The sequence below is a fragment of the Scheffersomyces amazonensis genome (genome assembly GCF_036850825.1).
Source record: "Scheffersomyces amazonensis strain UFMG-HMD-26.3 chromosome Unknown RJT21scaffold_2, whole genome shotgun sequence".
NCBI classification, from domain to species: domain Eukaryota; kingdom Fungi; phylum Ascomycota; class Pichiomycetes; order Serinales; family Debaryomycetaceae; genus Scheffersomyces; species Scheffersomyces amazonensis.
This window is the reverse complement of record NW_027042742.1, coordinates 2,529,306-2,547,880: the sequence shown is the minus strand read 5'-3', so window position 1 is coordinate 2,547,880 and position 18,575 is coordinate 2,529,306. Positions and strand designations below refer to the sequence as shown.

The 18,575-nt window shown below is 33.0% G+C and overlaps 9 protein-coding genes across 9 annotated transcripts; 4 read left to right on the top strand and 5 right to left on the bottom strand. All coding sequences in view use genetic code 12, as the record gives it.

Annotated features, from left to right (window-relative positions):
- Window positions 1-172: 172 nt before the first annotated feature.
- Window positions 173-2,863, top strand: RJT21DRAFT_2685 (uncharacterized protein; the record flags this gene model as incomplete). The annotated part of the gene is made up of 2 exons (XM_064883967.1): window positions 173-1,027; window positions 1,121-2,863. The coding sequence occupies 2 exons, from the start codon at window positions 173-175 to the stop codon at window positions 2,861-2,863; spliced, it is 2,598 nt and encodes an 865-aa protein (XP_064740086.1).
- A 20-nt stretch (window positions 2,864-2,883) lies between these two features.
- Window positions 2,884-4,297, bottom strand: RJT21DRAFT_26347 (uncharacterized protein). Its single transcript, XM_064883954.1, has one exon. The coding sequence runs from the start codon at window positions 3,933-3,935 to the stop codon at window positions 2,904-2,906; it is 1,032 nt and encodes a 343-aa protein (XP_064740085.1). The 5' UTR covers window positions 3,936-4,297; the 3' UTR covers window positions 2,884-2,903.
- Window positions 4,298-4,659: 362 nt separating this feature from the next.
- GPD2 (Gpd2p) lies at window positions 4,660-5,778 on the bottom strand (the record flags this gene model as incomplete). The annotated part of the gene is made up of 1 exon (XM_064882993.1): window positions 4,660-5,778. One exon carries the CDS (start codon window positions 5,776-5,778, stop codon window positions 4,660-4,662), a length of 1,119 nt encoding a protein of 372 aa, XP_064740084.1.
- Window positions 5,779-7,223: 1,445 nt separating this feature from the next.
- RJT21DRAFT_26345 (uncharacterized protein) lies at window positions 7,224-8,917 on the bottom strand. Its single transcript, XM_064883953.1, has one exon. It carries the CDS (start codon window positions 8,796-8,798, stop codon window positions 7,455-7,457), a length of 1,344 nt encoding a protein of 447 aa, XP_064740083.1. The 5' UTR covers window positions 8,799-8,917; the 3' UTR covers window positions 7,224-7,454.
- On the bottom strand, window positions 8,918-10,351 carry RJT21DRAFT_26344 (NADHX dehydratase). The gene has a single exon (XM_064883952.1). The coding sequence runs from the start codon at window positions 10,120-10,122 to the stop codon at window positions 9,037-9,039; it is 1,086 nt and encodes a 361-aa protein (XP_064740082.1). The 5' UTR covers window positions 10,123-10,351; the 3' UTR covers window positions 8,918-9,036.
- On the top strand, window positions 10,352-11,694 carry MCR1 (cytochrome-b5 reductase). The gene has a single exon (XM_064883951.1). It carries the CDS (start codon window positions 10,581-10,583, stop codon window positions 11,478-11,480), a length of 900 nt encoding a protein of 299 aa, XP_064740081.1. The 5' UTR covers window positions 10,352-10,580; the 3' UTR covers window positions 11,481-11,694.
- Window positions 11,695-11,741: 47 nt separating this feature from the next.
- Window positions 11,742-13,274, top strand: DBR1 (RNA lariat debranching enzyme; the record flags this gene model as incomplete). Its single annotated transcript, XM_064880149.1, has 1 exon — window positions 11,742-13,274. One exon carries the CDS (start codon window positions 11,742-11,744, stop codon window positions 13,272-13,274), a length of 1,533 nt encoding a protein of 510 aa, XP_064740080.1.
- A 1,200-nt stretch (window positions 13,275-14,474) lies between these two features.
- SLM2 (phosphatidylinositol 4,5-bisphosphate-binding protein) lies at window positions 14,475-17,341 on the top strand (the record flags this gene model as incomplete). Its single annotated transcript, XM_064879789.1, has 2 exons — window positions 14,475-16,271; window positions 16,467-17,341. 2 exons carry the CDS (start codon window positions 14,475-14,477, stop codon window positions 17,169-17,171), a joined length of 2,502 nt encoding a protein of 833 aa, XP_064740079.1. The 3' UTR covers window positions 17,172-17,341.
- On the bottom strand, window positions 17,255-18,183 carry RPL23A (60S ribosomal protein uL14). Its single transcript, XM_064881412.1, has 2 exons — window positions 18,083-18,183; window positions 17,255-17,707 (listed from the first exon to the last, which is right to left on the bottom strand). Exons 1-2 carry the CDS (start codon window positions 18,122-18,124, stop codon window positions 17,336-17,338), a joined length of 414 nt encoding a protein of 137 aa, XP_064740078.1. The 5' UTR covers window positions 18,125-18,183; the 3' UTR covers window positions 17,255-17,335.
- Window positions 18,184-18,575: the final 392 nt, after the last annotated feature.

The following is an 18,575-nucleotide window of genomic DNA, read 5'->3' as shown; positions in this document are numbered from 1 at the left end:
GTAACGCGTCCGGCAAACGTAAACAACACTGAGGATATTCCCTGCAGGAAACAACAACAATAACGGTCCACTGCCGATTACACGAAATTTTTCCACCTTCGGTAATAACCCAATAAACTACGTAACCCTCATACTACCCATTAAAACCTATCAATTACTGAGGAATATCACTATGCAATCATTTCCTCAGTTCTTGCGAAGTCAACCTTCACCAAAAGTTCAGGATTCGGCCTTTCCTCCCTTTAAAATCGAGCATAGATATCGAGGAGTCTATGAAAGAGCCGGCTTTGATATTAACCGAGATGTCAAAGTGAAGAAGTCTGCTAATGATACCAAATCGGTTAGATCTCGTACTAATAGTCAGTCAAGTGGTCAAACAAATAGTCATCCCAATCATCCCAATCATTCGGTTGCAAATGCCCCATCTCCTTTGGACTCTCTGTCTTCGTCATCGTCTCGAGACTCATCAAAATCTTCATCTACTGAACATAGTAATAAACCTCATTTCAGAAATCCTTATGGTAATCCTTCATCTTCCAAATCAGCTACTTTCCCATCTCATTATCCTATATCACCTCCTATGTCTTCCACTACTCGATCACATTCGGAATCCAAACCAATCACTAATAATAAGGTAGAGTTACCATATCAAAGATCATTCAGTGAATCTAAAGTAAATATCAGTACTGGAGGCTTAACGCCTCTAAATGAATCTTTTAAAGATATACCTCAACCTCCGAGTCAGAATAAGAACTATAAAAACCTTCGACTCGATTTGGAACAGCAGCAACTGCACCAGAAATCTCGTCTCATTAAATCGGATGAACTGCTTTCCGATAGTGAGAATGAAATGGGGTCCGGTAAGAATGATACCTTCGATGAAACGAGAAACACATCGCTCGATAAGAATGAGTACGATGAGCTTAATGTGAGAAATGTGGTTAAGCCAATGGAGGCGGAACAGTCAGTGTATAAACCAGTACAACCAGTACAACCAGTACAACCAGTACAACCAGTACAACAGCCAGTGTATAAACCGATGGTTCTGCCAATGCACCTGCCAATGCACCTGCCAATGCACCTGCCAATGCACCAGCCAATGCACCTGCCAATGCACCAGCAACCACAACAGGCTTACCCAGCTTACCAGCAAGGCTATCCACAACCAGGACAAGCTTATCAACCCCAGTTTACTCCACTGCCAACTAATTATAAACCTCCCTATCCAGCACCTCACCAACCTCCATATCCATTGCGGGTTAATATCCCCAACCAATACCCACAACAGAACAGTCCTATTTATTCGCAGAGCCCTCAGGCATATCAGCAACCAACACAGCAACAACAACCACCACCACAACAGCAACAACAACAGCAACAACAACCACCACCACAACAGCAACAGCAACAACCACCAATTCGTCCAGCAGACACTTTAAGTGCAAGAGACAGTTACTCTAATTCCCGACTCTCTCATGCCTTGGATGATTTCAAAAAAGATATCCAAGCCCATAAGGAATATGTTCCAAGATCTCCATCTATACCTGGAAATACTCCACCTCAATTACCTTCATCTTCACCTAGTGAGTTAGGATTAGGACGCTTTGAATATCCTGTAAGTAATCCTAAATATGGTACAGACTCAACGTCAACCTCGACTACTCAACCTCCTTATCCAGTAGCAGAATTAATGGTAAGTTCTAGATCTAAAGAGACAAGATTAAGTCAATTATCGATGGTTAGTTCTGTGATTTCTCATGATGATGACAATGACAATGACAATGAAGATGATGAAGTAGAAGAGGAATTGAAGAGACAATTGGAAATGTTAAAGCAGAATGGGAATAGTACGGATTATCATATGGACACATCCACCTCTATGGCAGTACCACAAATCACCATTAATGAGGAAGAACCTGAACCAGAACCAGTACCAGAACCAGAACAACAACCAGAACCACAACCAGAGTATGAAAGCAATTCATCACATGATTCGGATTTGGATGACATGTCCTCGACGGCATCTTTCGATCTGGTTAAACCGTTATCGGTTCGTCATTCAGCCAATATCTCCTTCAATGCCATTGAATTACCTCCTTCGCCCATTAAATTCAGAAAGGAAGTTAAGTTTAATGAGACTGATAGTTTTGTATCACCAGTAACTCATAACTTCCCTAATAGCGATACTACATCACCCAGTACCTTTGAAGAAGTTAAGCCTTTAAGTCCTAAGAATCATGAAGTTGAAAAGGAATTACAAGGGATGAACTTTGAGATCCAGCCGGCTACTCAATCGCCATCACAATTTGAAATGATGGAACAGGAACAAGAAGTAGAACAAGAAGTAGAACAGGAAGTAGAACAACAATATTCTCCCTTACTGCCCTCCGGTAGTGGACCATGTCGTGGATGTCATCAAAGTATTGATCCATTAGCTAAGGGACCTCGAAAGGCAATTTATTCTAAAACAGGAGAATTAACTGGTCAATGGCATAGAAGTTGTTTTACATGTACTTATGACCATTGTCAAATTACTTTTAATAAGAATGTTCAATGTTACGCATTTGAAGATTATCCATATTGTTTTAATCATTATCATCAATTAAATAATACTCAATGTATATCATGTGGTATAGGAATTGAAGGAGATTGTATTGAGAATGAACTTGAACAAAAGTATCATTTACATTGTTTAACTTGTGGACAATGTAATCAACCAATTGATTCTGATTATTTTCTTATTAATGGGATTATTTATTGTGAAGCTGATGCTCATATTAAGATTATTAATAATAATTCTAGGGGATTATCAAGTAATGATAAGATTGAAAAGAGAAGAACAAGATTATTATTTCTTGATTAGGACTATTATGTATATGTATTATAGAATTGTAATATAGAATCTAATAGTCTCTGGCCTTGGTGGAGGTTTGTAGTTCTTGTTGAATGATGATATCATCGTCTATAAAGTCCATTGCTTCTGGTGGTGATATTAACGGTCTCTCTTCTGCTTCATCATCTATTATGAAATTATCATCATCAAAGTCAGCCGAATTCAACTCAATCTCACTGCCTCCAAGTTCTAAATCATCTTCGAAATTTCCAAAGATTATTCGATCAGGATATCCATTTTGATTCTCATGATAACTAGTTAATTTCTGTTGCATTTTACCATAGATTATATATGTAGTGATAGTAGTAGCTAACCCAGTAAGTAATATACTTATAAAATCAACTATTTTTGCTGAAGTTGTCTTAGTATCATCACCAAGATTCTTTAATTTATAACCAACAAATATATGAATTAATAATTTAGGAGAAGTTATAATTGATGATAATAAGAATCTTAATATGGGTAAATCTGGGACTACTGCAAAGGCACAATTACTTAATGAATAAGGTAATGGACATAATCGAATTAATATAAGTAACATTAATGATTTATCTTCTCTTAAAATTTCTGAAAAGGCTCTAAAAGTTTCTTGTTTATTAACTAATTTAACGGCATAATCATGAAAGATTAATCGATTAATTAAAAATGAACATAATGATCCTAAAATAGATGCACTAGCTAATAATGGCCAACCTCCAGGAAATCCATATATCATTCCCGTTAATATTGATAAAGTTGAAAATCCAATTAATGGAGGGAATCCTACAATAAATATTAATGAAAATAGTAATGGACCTCCATAACTGAAATTATGCCATTGATCAGATATATATACTAATGCATTTATAAGATATTTATGAAATATTACTACTGTAATTCCAGCACTAATTCCAATAATTCCTACTATACCGAGTAATACTTTTATTAGTGAGGTTTGATCTCGGTACCAATTTACGCTACGTTGAGCTACTAAATTGGCATCTCGCACTAACTCATTAAACCCTGCCGTGGCTCCGGCGGTATCTATGGGTAAGCTGGGCATTTAGGAGGTGTTAGGGAGTGTTAGTATGAAGTTGGCGTTAGTAATTGGCATAGCGTATACTACTTTACTTAGTAGTTAGTAGTTACTTAGGCGACTTAGTGGATGAGGGCCATGTGCAGGTCGGACTCTTCGGTAAACTTAGTGATTGCTTTCCGAAGGGTAACCAGCACTAATTAGTATTAGTGTAAATAAGGAGTGAGTATATAAGTAAAGTGTATATTTATATTTTACGATTGTAGAGGACATGGTCAAGGCTTGTTTATTGGGATGGTGTAATATTTGAGGCAGTACAGTAGCTCAGTAACTACCACTAGTTAGTAGCCTAGGGTAGGCTGAGTACTTATGGGATGGATTAGTATCCTTGTAGTATGATAGTAGAGTATATACTTTATGTTGTTATTGTTACTATTACTGTTACTGTTACCTTAGTATTCTTTATACTGTTGGTATCACTGTTACTCTTACACTCATAGAACATAGTGACACTGCTTTATCGGTATCTCTGTATTACTCTGATTTTTCGCAGCAATTGTCTCCAATCGCACTATATTCTACTATAAATTTCTAATATTAAGCTTGTATTTCTATTAAGTACCTCCAAAGCTTGCTTTGAAAATGAAGACAGATTTCAAATTAAGAATAAAAAGAAAACATCAGGAGTTAGAAGACAGGTAGAACTAATATACACTAAGATAGATATAATATATATATATCATCTTTAAATTTAATTATGATGAGATAATAAAGCTGGGAAATCTTCAACACTTGCACCTTCATAAATAACTTTATAAGTAGCTTCAAATAATGGGAATTCATGTTGCAAATTAAAGTTGTGTAATAATTTATGAACTTCATTAGCAGTTAAAATACCTTGAGAACTTTGACCATTTAATAAAACTTTTTCAGCTTCAAATGCTCCAACATTATGTTTAATCATATATCTAGCAACTTTAGCATTTCTACCTCCTGCACAAGTAGTAATTAAATCGGCAACACCAGCACTTTCTTCAGTAAATGTTGAATGTCTTGGTGGAGGACCTTTAATACCAAATTTTTCATAATATGAAGCAAAATGAATAGTTTCTTTAATACCAATTCTCATAATAGCGGCTTGAGAATTTGAACCCCAACCAGCTCCATCAACAAATCCAACGGCACATGCAACAACATTTTTTAAAGCACCAGCAATAGATGCACCAATAACATCTTTAATAACAGCAACATGAAAGTAAGGTCTATGGAAAGCTTGTCTTAAAATAAAACTATCAATATCATTACCTTCACCTCTAAAATCATCAGGTTTTAAATAAGCAATTGAAGTTTCAGACCATCTTTCTCTTGCAACTTCATCAGCAATATTAGCACCAGATAAAACTCCACAATAAATTCCTAAAGTATCAGTAATAGATTGAGATAATAATTTACAACCTTCAGGTCCAACATGTAAACCTTTAAGACAAGAAATAGCTCTTGTAGTTTGAGGAACATGACCAACTAATTGTTTACAAATATTTGGTAAGAATTGATGAGGAACATTAAAAACAATTAAATCAGCCCCCTTAACAGTAGCAACTAAATCAGGATTTGCTACTAAATTATCAGGTAATTTAACTCCATTTAAATATTTAACATTTTCATGTTCAGTATTTATAATATCAGTTAACATTCTATCTTCAATCTTTTCATCAAATACCCACATTTGAACTTCTCTTTGAAATATTTCTGGCTTTTCTCTAGTATTTTCGGCCATGATTTTGGCAATACAAGTCCCCCAATTACCAGAACCAATAATGGCCATTTTAAAGGGCTTTTCAATTTTATAAGGAAGGGTACCACTAGTCATTTTTTTAATTAATTAACAAAGGATCTATAGTGTTAATGTTTAATATGAATGAATATATAAATTAAAAAAGTTAAATTAGAAATTAGAAGAAAAGAATAAAATAATCAGAATTAATCCAAAATAGGTAGAAAGTCTCGAGTATATATATTTCCAATTATTTTTCTATATTGTTAATATCAATTGGTGATCCTTCGCTATAAATTTATCAATCAACTCCGTAATGGTATTTGTGTTCCTTCATACAAAAAAAAAAAATAACTAGGGAGGTTTTGGGTGGGCGTATTTCTTTTTGGGCCCCTATGTGCAGGAGATGAGAAATAATAAAGAGATGGGCATCGTTGAGAGTGACTTATAACTGGTATGATAGTTAATTTCTTTTTGAATTTTGTACTATTTTATTAAAAGGTAAATAATTGTATCTTGTAACATAGATAATTATTATTGTTATGTTTCATCTGACATTCTATACACACTAGGCTTGTAAGTAGTGTTTCTGTAGAATGATGTAGGTACTAGTACAAAGTGAAGAGAAAGGGGCCCGATTCGATTTGGGTGTGTGCACGCCCAACAAAAAATCATTTTTACTACAACTACTAACTCGTATTACAAAGTACTACGATATTACTTTTACAATCTGTACAAAACTCTAATTAAGGTCAGTAATAAATATATCATGAGCAGCAATAGTCACCTTGTCTGTGCCTAAGAATCTCGCACTTTAATTTTAAGCTCGTTTTAGTTAGTCCTAGCAGTCACCCTACCCTCTTACCAAACTGGGCATTTCCCGGGTGCTAAAAAAAAGAAACCAAGCGAAAAGAAATTTGCAAATACCGAACTGTATGTCACCCAATACAATAACACAAAGCTTCATTACATAGCTATGACGTAGTGTTATTTAAAGCGCATTAGTTAAGTATGGTTTTAGTATACTAATCTATCATATTCTAGTCTATTCGGATCTATTGTTCAACGTTCCAGGTTTATCCGATATCAGATCCACGGCCGCCCCTCTATCTATTGTGTATAATATCCAAAATCTCGTTGGCTTTTGTGCTAAAGCTTAGTGACGTTGTAACAGGTTAGTGTCAATGTCAAACGAGCATTCTCGTTTATTTCGAGTCAACTTGACTCATCTACTCAACTCCGAATGACAATGAGCCATTCGCCGCCTGGCGTCTTAGCAGTCCACATTTAAGGGGTTTTCGTGATGGACTACCGTCACCTCACTAGGTAAAGAAAATAAAGTGCCATCTCGCTATCCAAAGCAAATAGCTATCAATTTTCTTTTTTTTTTTACTGAACTAGAAAATATGTACCGGAAAATTTAAGTGGCTTGTTGCCAACGCATTATGCATTCAGTGGGCTGCAGTTTCTATTACTGATACTGAAATAAATGCCTTATCGAACTCGTTTGGAGTAAAAAAAATTTTACAGTAACAACAACCGAAAATGTGTGTAACTATGCGTTATTCGTATTTACTTTATTACTTACTAGTGAGAAATCAAAAAACCGTTAATTAAATTCGTACATAAAACTGTACCTTTACCTAAAATACCTAATTAAGTTGATTGGTCCAGCACTTGACAAATGATTACTAAGACCTCTAACTTTGTACCTTTATAGTGGTTCATGTAATCTAAAATATAAGCAATCTGTTCTCTTACTAATATTTCGATTAATGAAAATCATCATCATGTCTATAATCATCATACACTTCTTGTTGATGTTTATCTGTCATAATGCTGTGAGGCTTTTGTTGTCTTGGAGCATTATGACGTGAACCAGTAAATGAATTCCCAAACATCATATCATCATCTCCATCTTCAAGATCTTCTGTCCAATCACCTAAATTTACTTGACCTCCAGTAATAACTCTAGCTGCTGTAAATGGATCCATAATATCTCCTAAATCTCCATCCTTGATATGAGCTAATGGATCAGGTAAATGATTAACATCCGGTCTCATATTTTGCTGATGTTGTATAGATTCTCCAGCTACCGATTGTTGAGGAAATGCAGGTACTCCATGTTGTATGGCATGATAATTAATCTCTTCATTAAAACCATGAGTTTGTTCACGTCTACCATCTTCACCACGCACATCTTGTAAGGGATCACTTAAATATTGACGAATATCTTCTCCATTGGTAGTCTTAACTAATTTATCTCCCGATAATTCTACTTGCCTCGTCGATATGGAACTCATTAATTTCAAGAAATCAGAGTTTTGAAATTTCGATTTAGTCTCTTGAGAAGATTTGGCATTTTGCATAGAAGTTTCAACTTTTCTAGCAGTCTCGGCAAATCTCTCCTTATCTGAATCATCGACCAAACCAGTTTGATCGGCAACTTGTTCGTCTTGTTGTAGTTCTTGATCTTGTAACTCTTTCTCTATCATATCAAACTGATTTTCAAAATGCTTATGCTCTTGCTCCATTTTATGAACCTCTTGATGCTCAGTAGCTTGTCCCTGTAAGGGTTGTTGTAATTGTTGATGCTGACTAAATATCGGACCATTTGTCATGGCCATTCCCATTCCCATTCCCATTCCCTGAGCATAATTAGGAACAAATTGAGGTTGTTGCTGTTGCTGTTGAGAACTAGGTATTTGCATTTGATTGTTACTCTGCTGCATGAACTGTTGGTGCCAATCTGATCTTCCTTGAAGATTATTTGCTTGTGACTGTTGTACCGGTTGTGGTTGCTGACTTATAGATAAGTTAGAAAAGTCCAGTACCCAAGCTGGATTATTAACTTGCATCGGATTAACTGGTTGTTGCCTATGTTGCACCGGCTGGAACTGAGTCATGAAACTATTTGCAAAATCATTTCCACCATTAAACTGTTGAAATTCTTGATTTAATCTGTGATCAACACCGTTATTAGTCTTGAAATTGCCTGGATGGTTTCGAGATTGTTGGTTATTTCTTAAGGCAAATTCATTTTGTAAAGAGTTGTCTCGTTGTGTATGTTTGGACAAGTTGGTTAAGGCGTTTGAAGGCCCACAACTAACATCCATTTTGGTATAAGTAGCTAAAAGGGATATAGTAGTTTAAAGATATCTAATCAGTCACTGATTTAAATTATGGGGAAAAATGGAAAGGTGAAAAAAAGATTTTGTCCTCGGTCAAGAAAATGTCGTATGTGATTGTGCGCATATATCCGAAATAGGCAAAGATATGCCTAACTGTACATTTTTTTTTTACTTTCACTATATAATTCTCATAATAAACCTCCCAAAAACTTTTGCACCCAATTTACAATTTTAAATACGTATCGTTATCGAAAAAGTCACTATACGTTTCACCTAAGAACTCATGAATATTAGATGTTTGCATAGATCGTTTATACTTTTTAAATGCCTTTCTAGCTGCTACTCGAACTATGGCACATGCTGTATAACATGCCAATAAATTAGCTTCTTCCTTAGATAATTTTTCTTTATCCTTACTATCAATATTCCACAAATTAGCATTATAATTATTAGACCAATTAATTAATGTTGCCAAGGCTCCTGTTAAAGTATCACCTTGACCTCCAACTCTTTTATCTGATCCTTCTGTTTCATTTATAAGATAATCTTCTTTCTTAACAATGATTTCTTTTCCACCTTTTCTAATTATTGTTACATTACCTAATTTCTTTGACATCTTAGTTGTAACATCAATAATTTTTTGTAAATCTGATTCATTGAAATTTGATTCAATCTTTAAACTTTTAGCAATTCTATCAAATTCTACAACATTAGGAGTTAAATATGCATTTGGATAATTCTTAATTAATCCTGGATTAACTGATATTAAGAATAATGCATCTGCATCTAAAATTAGTGGTTTATTCAATACTTTAATTTCTTCAATGATTCGAATTAAAGATTTTAACATTAATGGATCACGACCAAAACCTGGTCCCACTACCACTAAATCAGTTCTTTCAAGTAATTTTTGAATTTTAGGTAATACTTTCTTATCAATTATACTAGTTAATTTTGGTTGATTTGAATCAATTAATTTTTCAATGGGGATTTTTAAAATATCATCTACTTCATCAGTAGTTAATTGAATTTCAGGATTATTTAAATCAAATAAATAAGGATGAATCATTAAATCAGGAGAATACAGTTTAATAATTGGAGCTGCTACTTTCTCACAAATTACATGAGATAAATCAGCACCAATTAATGCTGATGAATGACTTGAAAAGAATGGAGCTCCAGTATAATCTTCACATCCTCCTATAACTAATATTCTACCAGCCTGACCTTTATGAAAAGTAGGTAATAATGGTTGAATTAATTGTTTAGATAATTGTAATAATTCCTTCTGAGTTCTATTTCTTAACATGATTGTAATTATAAATTATTATAAATTATAATTATTAATTATTCTAATTATTGTAATTCTCAATTTCCACAGTATTTATTAGTTATCTAATCAATTCCTTCTAGTTTAGTTACACATATATTAAGTTATATAATTTAGCCCACCCCCCTTATACAACCGGCTGTTCTTTTTTTTTGCTACTAGGCTCACTCATAAAGTGTGGCAAACAAAAATCCCCAAACTCCGGCCCCCTATGCAGGCCCACAACTTTCCCAGGCCGACGCTAACTTTGGAGGTCTTTTTTTTTTCAGCTAACCAATCACCAATTCCCCCCGGAAATTACTAAATAAACCTGAAATATTTAGTAATCGACTTCGAGGTTTAAATTTATAGTGGCTTCATTTCTTTATAAGATTTCTAAGATAACTATTTAAAACATTAAAGTGTCAATTAACTAGTCGAACTAATTAAATTTCATTATGTCCTTTGTCAGTAGATTATCTAAGATTGCTACTAATCCTAAATTATTTGTTCCAATTTTAGCATCCGCAGCTTCAATTGGTTTAGCTATGAGTTTTTCTTCTCAAACAATTGCCAATGAAGGTGGCAAAACTTTTAAAGGTGGTGATGAATGGATTGATTTAAAATTAATTAAATCTGTTGATTTATCTCATGATACTAAACATTTATATTTTGCTTTACCAAATAAAGATGATGTATCTGGATTAATTACTGCATCTTTATTATTAACTAAATTTGTTACTCCAAAAGGTAGTAATGTAATTAGACCATATACTCCAGTTTCTGATAATGATCAAACTGGAGTTATTGAATTCATTGTTAAAAAGTATGATAATGGTAAAGCTTCAACTCATATTCATGAATTAAAACCAAATGATACTTTATCATTCAAAGGTCCAATTGTTAAATGGAAATGGGAACCAAATCAATTTAAAAATATTTCATTAATTGGTGGTGGTACTGGTATTACTCCATTCTATCAATTAATTCATGAAGTTACCAAGAACCCAGCTGACAAGACTAAGATTGATTTATTCTATGGTTCTATTTCCGAATCTGACATTTTGTTAAGAAAGGAATTAGATGAACTTGCTGCTAAGCACAAGGATCAATTAAAAATTCATTACTTCCTTGACAAGGCTCCAACCAACTGGAACGGTCAAACTGGTTTCATCAATAAGGAATACCTTTCCAAACATTTACCAGCTCCAGGTAAGGATAACAAGATTTATGTTTGTGGTCCACCAGGTTTATACAAGGCTATTTCTGGTCCAAAAGTTTCACCAACTGATCAAGGTGATTTAAGTGGTGCTTTAGCTGAATTAGGTTACTCTAAGGAAGAAGTTTTCAAATTTTAATTGATACTTTTATACTAGAATAAAAAATCAGAAATTATTTAGAGTATATAATGAAAAAAATTATTATATCTGCTATGGATTATATAGATCTTTACAAATAAAACATATTTTTTGTTTGCAATCGTAGCGATTTGTCGCAGCAATTCGTAGTGCAGCCCAGCTCAGCTAAACCATAAATCGAAAAAAATTAGCGGCATCAGTATTAATACAGAGAAGTGAATGTGAATTATTCATTAGAACATTGGAATATGTATGTGACAAATGTGTAGTACAGTAGTGGGAAAGAATATAGTGACAGTTGCAGTTCAAGGCTGCTGTCATGGAGAATTAAATAGTATATATAAATCACTCAATAAACATGTTGATATTCTTATTATATGTGGAGATTTCCAAGCTCTAAGAAATACGAGAGATTTGGAAACCATTAGTGTTCCTCAAAAGTATAAGAGAATGGTTGATTTTCATGAATATTATAAAGGTAAAAGACAAGCGCCTGTTTTAACTATTTTTATTGGTGGAAATCATGAAGCATCATCATATTTAAAAGAACTTAAGTATGGAGGATGGGTAGCTCCTAACATATATTATTTGGGAGAATTTGGGAGTGTTTGGTATAAGGGCTTACAAATTGGAGGGTTAAGTGGAATATTTAATAGAAATACTTTTTATAATAATGATATAGAAGATGAAATACTACCTTATGATGTAAGTGCTATACGAAGTGTATATCACATCAAATTGAAGAATTTCTTGAAAATGTACCTTATGAATCATACTATGGATATCTGTTTAAGTCATGATTGGCCAGCTTATATATTTGAACATGGTGATGTACATAAGTTGATCAAACAGAAGAAGCATTTTAAATCAGATATAGAGAATGGATCTATAGGAAGTCCTTTGAATAAGTTCTTACTAAATTATTTACGTCCGAGATATTGGTTCTCATCTCATATGCATACAAGATTTGAAGCAATTGTCAATTATGATAATGAGAAAAGTTCATGGAAACAGAATGTCGATGAGATTGAATTAGATATGGATGATGATGAAGTAGAAGAAGTCAGCAATAGTAATACATCAGTTGGATTTGAAAGTCAATTACATATAGATGAAAATGATGGATCCAGAAAATCTAACAATAACCAATCAGGTGAAGAATTGACATCGGTAAGATTGAAGTTCCCCCAAGATCCTCTTCAAACTAGATTCTTAGCTTTAGATAAATGCTTACCTAAGAGAAAGCATATAGAATTCATTGATATTGAGGTTAATCCTAATCATTTAGATCATCCATCAGTTAAAGATAAACTGGGCTTTTATTATAGTAAGAGAGCTGTAGCAATAAATAAAGTGGTTGAAGAATATATTATTAACAATAGAAAATCATTTGAAGGAATTGATTGCGGAAGAATACTTAGAAACCCAAGAACATTTGGATTAGTGAATATATTAGCCAAATTAGTTGACGAGGAGCTAAAAAAGTTAGAAGCATTACCAAATGATACATTCAAAATAGATCCTGATACTTTCAAGATTATAGCTCCGCCAACAGGAGTAAACGATGTTCCCTTGAAGTATTGGGAGAATAATCAAACTATAGAGTACTGTAAGAAATTTGGAGTAAAGTATACTGGTTTGAAAACTACAAGCACAACAAGTACGGCGCATAGTTCAAGTGCCCGAGGAACTTCAGGTACTACATATACTACAGATACAGCAAGTACTACAAATATAACAAATGCTACAAGTGCTGCAAGTACTACAGGTTCTACAGATACAAGTACTCAATAATTTCACCCTCTATAAGTAACTAATGCACATAATTTTTAACTAATTTAATTTTGCGCACTCGACAGATAAGACAATGAGGGGACGCTAATTGCCAATCCTTGATGAGGCGTGGCTTGCACTTATATAATCATCTACTGAACAGAAAACATAGCCATAATGTGGCACTGAAGTAATTGACAACAGATATGATCGTCGATGAAAATGGTACATATAACTAATAACATTTGCACAGCCAGCTCTTAAGCGATGAATATGCAGAAGCAAGCCGCATGCATCGGGTGCCCTGACCAGCAATCGTCAAGTACTGTATCAGACGGGAAGAATATATGGCCAAAATAAGAGCATGGTCATCAATATTACTGGCATATTATATAGTTAGTTACTAAGCCTCATGGGGTACACTGCTACAATATAATAGAAATATATAAATTGCTAACTATAGAATGAAGGCTAATAATAGCAATTGATAAACGGACCGGACCCTATAGAATATTTTTAATTAAGCTTAATACATATTGCTACAGTCAAACGTGTTCATTACGATAATTATACTGTAATATAGTTCAATAACAATAACAATAATACTAATATTAATATTAAATATTAATACTACTGTGTGTTCAATAATAATAATAACACTATTTTTTTTTAATATAGTTCGATGTACCCCAGTATTATAACCCTCATAAACCCCAGTCCAGTGACTATAAACAGTATTATAACCAGGATAAATCAATATGTATGGATGGATTTATATATTACATAACTGAAATTTTACAGAACTCCTCTTCTCCTCTATTCCTTATAACCACAGCCAAAGTTACATCAGCTTGGCAAATTTCACAATTCCACTCTAACAATTACTATAGTAAGTAGTGTGCTGTAGGCAGAAAAATCGAGACAGTTAGCCAGAAAACCGCACTGCACCTCACCTTTGAAACAGGTGACTCGTCCATCGAATTTGACCTTTGCCGAGATTAATCTGGAGATAACTACAAAGTTTTGAAATAATTACATAATTACATAATTATCATAATTATCGTTATAACATTTTTCATAGTAGTATAGCTACTCTACTACCATCATAGTCATATATTCTAATCAATTCAATTTCCGTCATTTTACTAAAGGATATCATAGAAATTTAATAATTTATCAGTATTATCCCTATAAAGTATATTAATTAAAAAAGCCGTACTAATGGTGTACGATATTCATAATCCATTGGCAGTTTCTTTGCCTCATATGTTTACTAATCCAAATGATTATCCTACAGAAGCTATGGCTAATCGATTTCAAGCTTGGAGATCTATTGTAAAAGATTTAGTTAATTATCTTAAAGAATATGCCAGTGTTCAAGAAGAAATCTTAAGACAACAAGTACGATTACAACATGCTGTTGGAATATCTGCAAAAACTCCTACAGCAATAAGTCAAACTAATTCAAATTCAAATTCTCATCATAATACAAGTAGTAGTGCAAGTATATTAAATGATTCAACTACAAGAGATGATTTAATTGCAATTAATAAATTCTTTTTACCAATTGGTAATGGATCAATTCAAGATTTACCAACAATTTTAACTAAATATCATCAATTAAATGTAACTAATGCAACTAAAACTTTAAAAGATATAACACATATTATAATACCAAAATTAGAAGAATTAAGAAAAGATTTATTAGTAAAGATTAAAGAAATTAAAAATTTACAAAATGATTTTAAAACTTCTTTAGGTAAAGAAATTCAAGAATCAAGAAGTTTATTAAATCAATATAATCAAGCTATTGAATTATCTAATAAATTAGACCATAGTAGTTCAAGTTTAACTAGTCATCATCATACTAATGATGGTAGAGATGGTTCAATTGATCATAGTAATGGTGGTAGATATGATCCTTATCTTATTAAATTAAAATTAGAACGTCAATTAAAGAAACAATTGGGTGAAGAAAGTTATCTTTATGAAGCTTATCTGAATTTACAAAATTCAGGAGGTAAATTAGAATCAATTATTGTTTTAGAAATTCAAAATTATTTACAAATGTTTTTAAATTTAGTTGGTACTGAAAATTCATCATTTTCAACAGTTTTATTTCCAAATTTATCTAATGGATTTTTATCAAAGGAAGCAACTTTTGAATGGGAAGCATTTATTTCAAGAAATTTACCTTCAACTTCTTCATCTGCTGTTTCTGCTGTTGGTAATTCATCTTCAAGTATTAAAAATGGTACATTTATTGATCTTTCAATTCCTCAAAGAAAATTTTCTGATTTACATATTGGACATTTTGATTCAGCTTTAAATATTTCTGTAAGAGAAGGTTATTTAGAAAGAAGATCTAAATATTTAAAGAGTTATTCAAGTGGTTGGTATGTTTTAACTTGTAATTATATTCATGAATTTAAAACTCCTGATAGAAAGAAAGATCAACAACCAGTTATGTCATTAGCTTTAGATTCTTGTAGTGTATCTGATCATTCAAAAGATGATGGAAAAAATGGTGGAGCTTATAAATTTATTTTAAGTTCTAAACAACCAAATGGTTTAATTCATAGAAGTCATAATTTAGTATTTAGAGCTGATACTTATCAAACAATGATTGGTTGGTATAATGATATTAAAAATTTAACTTCTTTACCAACTCCTTCAGCAAGAGCAAGATTTATTGCTAAAAGAAATAAATTAATTGGTACTGATGAAAATAAACCTAATACAAGTAATAGAACAAGTACTGATAAATTAATTGCTACTACTAGTGCTGGATCTAAAATTCTTTCATCAGCTTCAAGTGTTTATTCAGGTAATTCAATTAATACAGGAGCTTCACCAATTAAAGGTAGTGGTAGTGTAACATCTACTAGACAACGTCCATTATCTCAAGCTACATCTATATTAAATGCTAATAGATTATCTTCAACCTTTTCACAAAAGAATAGTCAATCTCCAAGATTAACTAATATGATTAATAGTGATGGAACAATCATTACCCCTGTTGATACTTATGATAGATCTCATGAACAGAATGGTAATATTGATCTTAATCATAATCATTCAACTAATAATCTTGTACCTGAAGGTATTAAGATTGAACCAAGTACTCCTCGTCAAGGTGGCTATCAAATCGAGCATGCACACCTTGAACCTGAAACTCAACATCAACTTGCTGCAAAACATCAACAACAACAGCAACCACAACCACAACCATCGAATACTCAATATTTCCCTCCAGCTTCAGCTATTCCTGTGGGACAACAACAACAACCATTCTTAACTCCATCAGGATATCAATACTACATTCCTCAACCAGGACAACAACTTCAGCAATTTTATGACCCAATCCAACAACAATACTTTACATTAACTCCAACAGTCCCTGCTCAAGCTTCAACCAATCATCCACAACCTCAATTCTTCCCATCTTCCCCCACTTCTAGTAATCCTCCTCAATTCCCTCAACAACAGCAACTGCAACAGCAACTGCAACAATCTCAACAAGCTCAACAATCTCAACAACAAGGTCAAGGACAACCCCTTGGAACTCCAACTTATTCCATTAATACAGCTAAATATTTCCCAGTATATGCACCTCAACCTCAACCAGGTCAAGGATTTGGTGAAGCATTACCATATCCTGCAGGTTTACATCCTGTAGAAACTTATGGATCTGTAACTCAAAGTCGTACGCAATCTTTACAAAGTGGAGGAGGACAACCTCAACAAATTAATGAATCTAAAGTTAATAATGGAGGAGTTAATGATGATATATCTACTTTACAAAGTGGATTAGCCAATGCCACTATAAGTCAAGATATCGAAAATAATGGTGATAGTAATGGTAATGGAGAAGCTCATCAAGTTAGTAATGAAACTAATGGTGAAAAACAAGATTAGTATATAATGTTTATTATTTATTTGAATATATATTAATATTATGCATATAATTTACAAATGAGGATAGATAGAGTAAAGAATTGTAAAATAAAGATAATGTGTGTATTATATTATATTATGTTATATGATATTATATGGAACAGTTCATAAACTATGACATTGTCTTAAACAACAACACCAGAGTTTGAAGCAATACGTGGCCATAAATCAGCACATTCTTTAGCAACTGGACCAGTAATGGCAGAACCTTTCATTTCACCCTTTGGATTAACAATGACACCGGCGTTATCTTCGAAATATAAGTAAACACCATCCTTTCTTCTCCATGGTCTAGATTGTCTAACAACAATAGCTGGCATGACTTTCTTTCTTAATTCTGGCTTACCTTTCTTAACGGTAGCCATAACCATATCACCAGCAGAAGCAGCTGGTAATCTGTTTAATCTAGCACCAACACCTTTAACGGCTAAGATGTATAAATTTCTAGCACCAGAGTTATCAGCACAGTTAATAACGGCACCGACTGGTAAACCTAACTATAATAAAAGTTTGTTAGTATATTTGTTTTATATAGGGTTTAGTCAAATAATATGAGTTGTGTACGAGTCATAGGGATGGAAATGACTTTAATTAGTGTTGATCGTTATAATGTTATATATCATTCATTATGTAGTTGGGGATGACATGTATCGTATTCTATATTTTAAATTCTTACTTGATGGATCTTATGAATAGGATCGCTACTCTTTCATTACATCTTTCATTTCATTTCGAATTTGCATTACTCATTTCTCATTACTCATTTCTCTCTTAATCCTCTCAAACTTGCTCGATTTAATAGTCACTGTTAACTCATTGATAACTACTCATTATTTGACACTAGTAAATTAAATAAAAGGAGGAACACATACAGACATACGGAATTTGTTACCGGAAGCACCTGAACCAGACATGTTGTATTATTTAGTTAGTTTGCTAATAAGTAACTACTATTGAAAGAAACTCTATCAAGTAATTTTATGAAAACTTACGCACATTTGGTGATACTGGTCTGAAAAATTTTTATGAGAAGAGCGACATAATTTGTTAGGCATGCGCATAGTTTAGAGAGTTTATGTCGTGAGACATTTTTTTAAGTGCGATTCTAGGGCCTAACCCTAATGATTGGTGTTTTGCACGTGACGTGATATCGCCTAAGATTATCTTAAATGTTATTAATTCTGTACAAGATTCAAAACTCAATATCTGAATGCAATAATAAAATGAGTTCAATATTTGATAAACTAGGGTGATAGAGATATTTACGTCAATCATCTAGGATACCCATACGCTTTGTTGGCAATTAAACTTTAAACATAAAGTGGGAATTACTTCTACCCCCTTTCAATCTCTTTGTTATAAGTG